This window comes from Alosa sapidissima, chromosome 9, assembly GCF_018492685.1.
Source record: "Alosa sapidissima isolate fAloSap1 chromosome 9, fAloSap1.pri, whole genome shotgun sequence".
NCBI classification, from domain to species: Eukaryota; Metazoa; Chordata; class Actinopteri; order Clupeiformes; family Clupeidae; genus Alosa; species Alosa sapidissima.
In genome coordinates, this window is record NC_055965.1 from 19,536,227 (window position 1) to 19,547,688 (window position 11,462).

An 11,462-nucleotide genomic window follows, 5' to 3' on the forward strand; every position below is an offset into this window, starting at 1 on the left:
TATTATGAACTCAACTGAACCTCATATGCAAAGCTTAAGTAACGTTCACTCAATTAATATATGCAAAGGTGTACATGTTCAGTGAAAGGAGAGAGGGAGAGAGAGTGAGAGTACCCGGATGTACTGTACTAATGCACCTCCCCCTACCCTGCTTTCCACCTCACTCGATCCGCTCCCTCTCTCGACCAACTGCTTCCCCTCTCTCTGCGGATCAACCGGAGTATCTGCAGTGGAGCCATCATCCATCGAGACTTGGAACAAGACCTAGGCTAGCGACTTTACATTTAAAGTCCGCCTAATCGGCTTTCATAAACGTTTCACATCGACTCCAATACCTCGACGTGTTTGCCTCGGCGCTTTTTTCTCTGCAAGTGAAGACTACGCGACCAACAGAATGGTAAGGAGAGGGAACAATCGCTATTCGTCACTCTGTGTGTAGGCTATGTGTAAAGATACGGCGGAATTAACCCCCCATGGAACCATGGAACTTCTTATTGATTACTTGCTCGACACTTGTTCGATCAACTGTGCTGTACCACTCAGTTCACAAAACGAGACGCGATTGTATTAGCTAACTGTCTTTGTTTTTTCACGTCAACCCTGTGTTGATAAAACACCACCATGATATGACTGAGTGGGCCACGTTCTGGCGGATTCCTTGCCTATGTTGGCTTTTTATTTACGCGCACGAAAACCCCAATGCAGTCCACACAATTCTCAGATTTTATCAACACGACTAACGGTGAAACAATGTAGCTAACTATCTATCCCTCTGGTTGAAGTGAAAAGTGAAACAATGTATCGTCAGCTAGCTATACCTAAGGCGACACTGTAGCCCAACATATACGGCACTGTAACCTTAGCTGCAAGCTAGTTTGGGTACATTGAACGGACTTGAGAACTTGGGTCGACTGAATCTCGTTGATTAAGGGCCATTGCAATGTCCAAATCCGTATGTACTTGGATGTTTCTCCTGCATGAAACTACGTGCGTGCAAATGTGTCCATCTAGTTTATGTCACTGCTGGAAACGAACACTCGTTGCCTATGTTTACGTGGCCCCTGAAAACTGACGACTGTTCAGAGTGGCGAAAGTCATCATGGCTGTAAAATTGAGGGCTACTGTACCACTTCATTCGCATTTGTTGCTTCCTCTTCAGGCGAGGCTACAACGTCGCAACGTAGACACCATTGTAGGGTTTTCCTTTTTCTTCTTTCATTTCAGCTGGTAGGAGGATTATTGGACTGGTTTTTACCACACAACACTAGCATAAGCTGTTTGGGGTCGTGCTAGGCTATTTCTAGAACGCATTCCTGTATTTCAGCTATTGTTTTGGAAACCCACATTATGTTTTTACTGTAACATGACTTCAAGATCTGGTCGTAGTAGTAGGTGTATTTGTCGTGATTGTTAGTTTTAAAACAAATGGTGTCTGCTTTCAATGACTGCAACCTGTGCGTCTTTGCAGAGCCCAGTCCAGCTGCAGTGGCTGGCTAGTGGCAGAGGGGGGGTGGTGTAGTAGGCTAGCCGAGAACATCATCACGACTCGGATGATGGTTTACAAATATGTGGTTGACTTTTGGTCACATCTCATACTTGCTTGCAGCAGACGCAGAGTGCATAGAGCATAGTGTGATTTTGTTATTTTGTTTTAATCCAGTCATCTCTGATAGATGAGTGTAATCGACGGAATGGTGATACAGAGGCCATAATGGTTTAAATACTTTTCCTCAGATGCACTGTATCCTACAATACAATGTGGAGCTTGCAGGCACTCTGGTGCCGTTGTGTTCTGAGAGGCACGATCTGTTCCTTCTTGGGAGCATGCTATGCTATGTGTGTCAAGGCTGAGGCAAGCTCAAAGTGCTCCTCTCCAGATGTCTTTCCTGAAAACCAAGGGAAACCTACTGCACCTGATTTAATTCCAAATGGAAATCATGGAAGTGCTATTCTGGTTGTGTCAATTCAATTTAGACAAAAAAAAAAAAAAGTTTTGGTCAGCAGCCCTGTGATCTTTTTAAGAAGTTGGATCATGGATCGTGGGATGTGGTAAACAAAATTTGTTGTTGTTGATAACATGGATGACGGACAGAATCAAAGCATCAGGACTTTGTGATTGACTCACTCTTACCTTACGACCTTACACCTACAGGCCTTAATCCTAATCCACTTAACCTTAAGGCACTGTCTGTGTGTCTTGGAGTCAAAATAGTACTCACAATGATGTTGTTTGTCCTTTATCTTCTCCCTAGTGTTGTTTGGCCCAAAGCAACCAACTTCATTCAGTTGACGGCAAGTCGTTTTTGTGGAGAGGTTGTCTCAGCTAGCTGACTGTTAATGGCCACTGAAGTTCAAGCCTGTGTGTTTGGTAACAGACACCGAAGACAAGCAGGTGCACATACACACCTCCATGAAGAGGAAGGACGTAATCCTCTTTAACCTTAAGTGCCTTCGCTGAATGCTAAATAAAACCACAGGTCTTGACCTTTGACCTCACTTAGTTGTTTTATTTTATTTACAGGACCCAGAGGGACATATTTGGTGCTGTGTTGAACTTTGAACTTTGAAAAGGTTTATCAGCTTTTTTTGTGTGTGGACAGTAAGACAGACCTTCAGAGGTTTTAGTAAAGAACTCTTTATTGAAATTGTGTTCTCACTTTTTTTGGCCTTTTTTTTAAACATTGATTTCTAACACACTGGCAACGGTGATCAACCACGTCATCTTCATTTTCAAACCGCACAGCAAGTAAGCTCAGAAGATTCTAGAATGATCCCAGAGCTCCCTGGGTCAGGGTCTTTGAAACTGTCTGATCGGGTGGCAGTTGTGCACACTCACCTTCTGCACTCTAACCTCTGTATCATGGCATGATGTAGTCCTCTTTGACTCTTAAGTGTCTTCACGGAACGCTAAATAAAACCCTGGGTTGTGTCACCTTTATCCTCTTGGATTTTCTTTTTCTGCATGAACTTTAGGAAAAGGGTTGTATGCTCTGCCCAACCTTGAAAGGTCTGTCCTCAGCTGTTCTGGGGGAAGGCACTCAGAGGTTCTGCAAGGAACCCTTTTGTGTTATCATTTTGTGATGGCATACTCCTTTACTACACCCACTATGTGCAAACAAGTACAAATCATGTACTGCTGTCATATACTGTCTTTCCTGAAATACCCTACCTTCCACGTCAGTTCTTTCTGTATCTTCCTTCCTGATGATGGTTTTTAGTGGTAGGTTTTATCAAATTATCATATATACATTATTATAAGGATTTTTTTACACAGAGTCCTTTGAACCGCTAGTTCATACTAGTTCAGACCACTTCAAACAGTGGTCAACCTTCTGGAAGCCACATAGCAACCATTGATTCCGACAGAAAGATTCTAGAAGGCTCCTTGTCCCTAACTTGACCCCTTCAGAGCCTCGTTGTTTGCCTGCAACAGGTTCTCCATTAAAAAAGGTTCTGTATAGAACGTTGAGCCTTTTTCTTCAAAATGAAGAGAATCATTTTGTTACCCTCTCAGAACACCACCGTAGAGACACCTTTTCTATATTATTTAATGATTTAAGATATTCATAATATCAGTGTTTATTTGTGATTGGGAGGCAATGATGGCCTCATCTAAGTTTACCCCGTGGACTATATACGAGTAAGAGATATAATTTATCCGGTCAGTTTGCATCAGGTGAGCATCAGTTTTAGGTGCAAGTTGGTGTATGCCACTGTTATTGTTGACGGTTGGCTTTTGTTGGGTGATCCCTGTAGAAGTCATTGTGACATGAGGAGGTCATGTGTCTGTTGGCCCAAAAACAAGAAGCCATTAGTGTGCACACACAAAGCCATCCGAATTTGCATGCCATGTTTGTGTATATAACTTGTGTAATCCATATGGCTGAATGTAACATTCATGTTACATTTCTGTTAGTTTGTGATGGTTTAACACTAATACAGTATATGTAGCCTATGACACAATCATTTAAATTCTTTCTGTTTTTTTCCCTTTGCCAGTATTTAATGCAAACTGATACAAAATAGTGGCTAGGTGGGGAAACCTGGGATGTGTACTGAAACTTTTAGAACCAGACCAGAGGAGTCTAGAACTCCCTACAAACTGATACAAAATAGTGGCTAGGTGGGGAAACCTGGGATGTGTACTGAAACTTTTAGAACCAGACCAGAGGAGTCTAGAACTCCCTACAAACTGATACAAAATAGTGGCTAGGTGGGGAAACCTGGGATGTGTACTGAAACTTTTAGAACCAGACCAGAGGAGTCTAGAACTCCCTACAAACTGATACAAAATAGTGGCTAGGTGGGGAAACCTGGGATGTGTACTGAAACTTTTAGAACCAGACCAGAGGAGTCTAGAACTCCCTAGACACAGTTGAAGGGAGTGGGAGTTGCAAGGAGTGTCTCTGAGATGTGTGTGTGACCTCGATCTGGCAGAGAGAAGAGTGTCAGGCTCTTTAGGTAGATCTGCTAGGGTAGCGTTTTAAGCACACCCACTGTTACCCCAATGGAATGGAAGAGTTGGGGAGATGTTGGATGAAGTTAGTCATACCAATGTTGTCCTGCCATAAATCTGGATTTTTGGAAATTTTTGGGGTGTTGCAGAATGCAGGGTGTACTGTGTGGACTAAGTCAAAGATAAACCCAAGCATGCATGAAACTACATAGAAGAAGGATCTCTCTCTCTCTCTCTCTCTCTCTCTCTCTCTTTCCCTCTCCTCTCTTTCTTTCTCTCCTCTCCTCTCTGTCTCTCTGTGTGTCTCCCTCCCCAATTCACAACCCACTGTCCCTCTTTCTCTCTCACACATATATATTTATATTTATATATTTCAGTGACTTCATGCTAGTGTATATGAATTAGTAGTACCTGGGACAACAGTGAATTCAACAAAATTTACCAGCATCTGACATTTACAAGCAACAAACTGACAACAAAAATGTTTATTTTCACAATCCACTACAACCACTAGTTTACTCACATTTTTTGATGGCCAATAAAGGCTTACTGGCTCAGCGTTCGTGGCTAACATGGCCTGTCTGTGACCTGTGGCCTAACCAAAGGATCTGGAGCCAGCACTAAAGAATGGTGCTTAACCTCTCACAGAACACCATTGAATCTATTACATGAAATCTATTCTAACTATGTAACATTTTTAATGCAGAGTTGCACTCATGTGTCTTGAGCGAGTTAAGGATGGAGGGAAGATGGACTTGAGTGGAGGGAGGAGGGGTGTGGAGAGATTGAAGAACAGGAGAGAGAGAGAGGAGGGAAGGAGGAGGGATATGGAGAGAGAGCGAGCGCTTCATGTATGCTTGAGTTTGTCTTTCATGTTCCACATACCCTACATCTATATATACATCTATAACTTGATGGCAAAAATGTCCAGATTCATGGCAGGACAATAATGGTCTCGAGATGGACTTCAGGAACAAGAATATGTGGTAGAGAGAAGAATATGAGATCAGGACGGAGACGCCGTCCTCAAAAGATGCCCCACTCTCACTCAACAGAGAGGAAAACATGAGGATGGTGAGATCAGGACAGAGATGCTGTCCTCAAAAGATGCCCCACTCTCACTCACCCTCTCTCTCCTCTGCTCTGCTCAGTTCTGTTCCAGGTCTCGTTCTGCTGTTGTCCAAGGGGAAGAGTAGTTTGCGTTGGAGTTTCCTTCCAGTACATTTACCCTGATTCAGAAGGACAGTGTCTCTTTTTTCCCCCTTTTTCTACACACACACACTGACACACACACACACACACACTGACACACACACACACACACACACACACACACACACACACACACACACACACACACACACTGACCTGACACATACTCAAAGAGTCTCCAATGCACACACACACCCCAAGGCTTGTTTCCAATTTCTGCATCATGCCCCTTTGAGATGCAGCAAGGCAGGAGGTTGCCCTCATTTCTATCCCTGGCAGATTCTAGCACTCACTGTTGTTCTCATGCATAATGAAATAAGCTCTGTGTGCGTGTGTGTTGGGAGAAGACATGGACATCATCATTTGCTCTACATTATGGTTTTGCAAAAAAGAGAATTCTTTCTTAATTTCCTCTGGAGCTCTTGTTATGACCATCACAAGTGATCTCAGTCTTCCCCTGTACTTTGTGTAGTGTAGTGTAGTGTTGTGTTGTGTTGGTGGTTGTAACAGATCCATCAGCTGCTTTGAGAGATGTCCATGTGAAAATGGGTTACAGTAGCCCCAGTGTAAGTTCTGGTTTGGTTAAGAGTGTTGCCCTGGCGACGGTGTCCTAGATTGATCTAGTGTTGCATTCTGTTGATTGTGGTACCCTGTAATCAGGCACTTGAACATGATCTCTCTCTCTATCTCTTTACCTCTCATCCCTCTCTCCTCTCTCTCTCTCTATCTATCTCTCCCTCTCTCTCTTTTTCCCTCTCTCTTTCCCTCTCCTCCCTCTCTCCCTCCCTCTCTTTCTCTCTCTCTCTCTCTTTCACCCTCCTCTCTCTCTCTCTCTCTCTCTCCTCTCCTCTCTCTGTCTCTCTGTTTGTCTCCCTCCCCAATTCACAACCCACTGTCCCTCTTTCTCTGTCTCTCTCACACGGTGCTCATCCAGCACCCAATGCGGACACCCTCACTCATCCCAGATAGCTCGCGCTGTAAATCTGATTAGTCAGCTGAGGCACGGGAAGGTGCCATTTGGAGAGAAAGAACACCCAAATCGGGGCTGAATATGAGTGGGAGTAAGATCACCGCACCAATTACATTTGAAATTTTTGAACCCAACCCAGACAAACTGACAGTACAGCATCATGTGGAAGTTGAGGGATCTCAAGAATGACACTATACACGGTAGTTTTGCCGAGTGAGCTAACAGACATTAGCCACCATATTAGAAACAGTGTACAACAGTTGTTTGTGATCTGACACTTATAAGGCAATTCCTCGGAGGGAAAGCCATGTTGGTAGGCTTGTTGCCGTTTGTTTCTGAAATGCTCATGAGCTCAGTTTCAAGAGTAATATTCTGCTACACTGTAGTTTTTGCCTTGTAAGCTAACATACACGTCACAAAGCCATGGTACAACAATTGTTTGTGATATGACATATTTATAAGGCAATTGTAGATATTGTGTGAGGTCTTCTGAAGACAGAATTTTCACAGTATTCTATGAAAATAGAATTGCATAGAAATGTCGCAGTATGTCCACGTATATTCTCAGTGACGAGGTTCTCTTGGACCTTTGTGCGACCCATTGATTCATCGAATTGGTACGTAGATTGTTGTCCCTTTAGTTAAACAAAAATGTGAATGAGCGAGTGATAGTCTTGTGGAGTCCCACAGCATTCCTGTCTAAATTAAACATGGTTCACGTTTGCCAAACTGAATACCTTGAACATCTGAAGCTGCTGACATGCAAACAAGCATTCATGCAAATTATCATTGGTCACTGAGCATCCCCTGCAAGTATATGTCACTGCACATTACTAATACTCACCATACACCTTACTGACTAAGTATATATACACTGACTGTAACAACATGCACATTTACAGCAAGTCATGTGTACTGAAGAAACACTAACTACATGTTAGGCTACCCAAGGCCACTCGGTTTTTGAAACAGTGACACACTGGCACATTGTGTGATGGGCCGTGGCTGTGAACTTGCGACCTCTAGGAGTGTGTGTGTGAGTGAGTGTGTGTGTGTGTGTGTGTCGGACGTTGTTTCCTGTTCTTATCCCTCTATCGGCTGGCCTCACACAAACAGGTCATTCCCTTCAATGGTTGACTTGGGGATTCATCCCACTACAAGGGTACCATTGTCACCTGCACAGTGCACACCTGTTCGAGGTGTTTCAAGACTTGTGCTCTGCAAAGCACATTGAGGCCATGTTTACTTTTAAAAAAGATCATTTTTGTGACTTGAATTTGAATTGAGCTAATGTTTGGCTTCTCTCTGTGTCTCTTTACAGGGAAATGAAGCCAGCTACCCTCTGGAGATGTGTTCGCACTGTAAGTATCAAGGGGAGCTTTTTAACCTCTCTCTCCCACCCCCTCAAAAACGGTTTTGAAAGGTACAGAAACGCTTTTTTTGAAAGGTTGAAAAGGGAGTGAAAATGATTCTTGACAGTTTGAAAATTATTTATGGGGAAGGCCTAAAAAGGAAATTGTGTGAGCCATTCTTTGTGTTTATTCCTTGCTTTGGGCCTCAGAGAGTTTGTGAAGCTGCCCTCCAGGGCAGCATGTTCTTATGTGTGTGATGTGGGTAGGACTGCACCCATGTGTAAAGAGACTGACTTCATTGCAGTTTGAATTATAGTATAGTATTATAGTATAGTTATAGTATTTGCTCTTCTATGTGTTATGTTTGAATAGGACATGTTTATTTGCATATTAGGATGAATCATTCATCTTGCTTTATGCTATAATGTTTTAGCTGTGTGCTTTAATATATCACTTTAATTGGCATGATCTGTCCGTTCAGAGAACGGCTTAAAATGCCCCTGGGGGTAGTTTTCCCACAAGCCGCCCTTCTCAACACGCCCCACTTCTTTAACTCTTGAGGGACCTCAGCAATGGGACCTTGGATTCCTGGAAAGACCAGGCATATAGTTACCAAGCTAGTGTCCAGATTTCAGGTTCTTAGATGACCAGTCTAGACATGGATTAGTGCTGGGCGGTATGACCAAAAATGTATATCACGGTATTTTTCAAAATTCTTACGGTTTCACGGTATATGACATTTTTTCCATGCATAATCAGATGTTCACAGCATTTTCTACAGGTTGAGAGAGGAATTGCTGCAGTACATTGACTAAGGATGGTCTATTTTACTGTCATGATGTAGATTAACTCCACACTAGTGGTAATGCAGTTTTGCATGGCCCCATAAAATGATGCTGTTTACAAAGAGCCACTCATTATTTTTAATGAAGAATCTAATCAGAATGCAAAGACAATTGCAGTCAAAATACAGAATTTTTACTGTGCAAATTTCACAAACATCTTGTATAAAATCAATACAAAAAGTAGTGCAACTTGCAATAATCATACTTTTTTGAAAATTATACAATTTAAAATAAAACCTCTCTGCTAATATGCTTACTCTGTCAAATAGGCCTATCAGAAACATGCCTTATTGTTATTGTGTGGTTTACGGCGCGGCGCAGCGTTCCAAATGTTGTGTAATCAAATAAACCGGTATGGCGGTATATTAAAAATTCATATCATAACGAAAATATACACCGGTATACGGTGTGAACCGGTATACCGCCCAGCACTAACATGGATGTCCAGCTGTGTCGGTTCAACAAGCTAATAAAGTCATGAATCATTCATTTTGGTGTAATGAGAGAATCTAGTTGTATCACTGTGCTGCGGCCGTTGGCTGTGTTACAATTACACCAAGTCTAATTTCTTAGACGACCAGCTACGACGTACCCATTCAGTCGTCAGTGTCCGCACAAAAAAAAGACCCTGTGAAGCTTAATTAGACTTTGTTTGGTATGATTTGGTGCTGGTGGTGGTGATTTAATTGGGGCTGTTCTGCTTCTGTAGATTTAGAAGATATGTTTCAAAACCAACAGCCTTGAATGCAGAGGTTCATGTCCTTATGAGCATATGGTTTAGCCCAATGCATACATTTAATATGGCATCTGGAGTCTTCAATGCTCTATGCCCAGGGATGTAGTGGAGGCTAAACGCAAGTAAACGCAGTTTATCCATCTCTGAAATTTCAGAAATAAAGTTTATCCACCTCTCAAAAGAGTTTATTCACCAATTGGAACTTTTAACATTAAAAAAGCACACTGTATTATCGACATTCACAATATATACACTCATCACTCTAGGAATAATTTAATACCATTGGTGTTGTTATAAACATTGGACAATAACCTCCACCATCATCAAACATGCTCTGAATGGCTTTTTAAAAATTCGATACCGCATGGCCCAGTCCATCTTACCGTGATCACAGAATTCATAGTTTGCCCACCTCTTATTTTACCACTACACCTCTGTCTATGCCCAAACGTTCAGTCTCCACTCTCCATTAATATGGACCCTTTCAAGAGAGTTCCGTTATCAGCATCATAATGGACCCCTTCAAGAGAGTTCCGTTATCAGCATCATAGTTGGCCCCACAAGACTTCCTTTTTAACATTCCATATGTTATCTTAATGCAGAGGAAGTAGATTGGGGCCCAAATAGAATGTTCAAGCATTGTTGTTGTTTTTATTGATGAAAGGGTCTATACTCTTGTCGGTGCCCTCTGTAGACTGTAGATTCAAGGCCAGTGACTCATCTTACTCTGATGAGGATTTTTATTTAGCAGACGCTTTTATTCAAAGCGACTCACAGAAAGAGGGATAACATTCGAGCTACCGTGCAGAGGAGAATTACTACTGCATCATCAGTCAATACTATTACTAGTGCAGACATTGGATATGGAGGCTATGTGTGGCAATGTTTTTTTTTTTTTTTTTTTTTTTCTTACCCTTGAATAGTTAAGAAGGTGTTGTTGAAAGGTAATGGCCACCTTCAAGCAGATGCCTTGAAGCAAACCTTGAGAGTGTCATTCCAAAGATTAGTCAGATCAGAAAGTTTGAGATCGATACGAGCATGTATCCAGTCATATCGACAACACAGGTTTCATATATGTGATAACTTCAGGCACAGGCATTTTCTTTGCTTTAAGCCCTGCTAACAGCAAAAGGGTTGTTTACTGTTAGAAAATGACCATGGCAAGGACACCTAAACAGCCAAATGCTAATACAATCATGAAGGAGGAAATGGTTGGAAAGAACGTTTGCCATGAAAAGATGCCGTTCAGCCAAACAAATACAGATATGATGTTTGGTCCATGTTGGCCAGCCCTATTGACAGCAGGGATTTAATGTGTGCCACTCCATGTACGGCCGCAAATAGATTATTGATGGGTTGAAGTTAAAGTCGATATTTAGCAGTCGATTTTTTTCGATATTTTATCCAAAGTAATTATCGTTAAAACTCGTAAATAGCCATGCGCTATATAGCTGAATAAAACCTAACTTTCAGAGTGAAGGCACGCCTATAGAACCCATGCGAGGGCTGCCCCAAAGATCCTCATAAGGAAACGGTTCTAAGCAGACACTTGAAGTATTCCCCAATGGGCAGGCCGTGGAACCCCATGAAAGGTATTGGATAGCACCTTCTGCATTCCAAGAATGTGGGCCACGCATCCCAGGAATGCGACTCTAATCCTTGTTTGGCACGTCAGGACCTGATGTGGCCGCATCCAAACACACACACTCCAGCAGACAGGCGTGTGTGTGTGTGTGTGCGTGTGCGTGTGCGTGTGCGTGTGCGTGTGCGTGTGCGTGTGCGTGTGCGTGTGCGTGTGCGTGTGCGTGTGCGCGCGCGTGCGTGTGTGTGTGTGTGTGCTCAGACAGAAGTGGGGTTGGGGTGTGTGTGTGCGCGCGCGGGGGATGTTGAG

The 11,462-nt window shown here is 42.7% G+C and overlaps 1 protein-coding gene across 1 annotated transcript in view; it reads left to right on the forward strand.

The window, feature by feature from the left end:
* The first annotated feature begins 143 nt into the window (after positions 1–143).
* The window catches only part of ppp3r1b (protein phosphatase 3 (formerly 2B), regulatory s1ubunit B, alpha isoform, b), a 25,672-nt gene continuing 14,353 nt past the window's right edge, over positions 144–11,462 (forward strand). The window contains exons 1-2 of the mRNA XM_042102639.1: positions 144–397; positions 7,960–7,999. Of these exons, the coding sequence (XP_041958573.1) occupies positions 395–397; positions 7,960–7,999 (43 nt within the window). The 5' untranslated portion in view covers positions 144–394. The remainder of the gene's footprint in view (positions 398–7,959; positions 8,000–11,462) is intronic.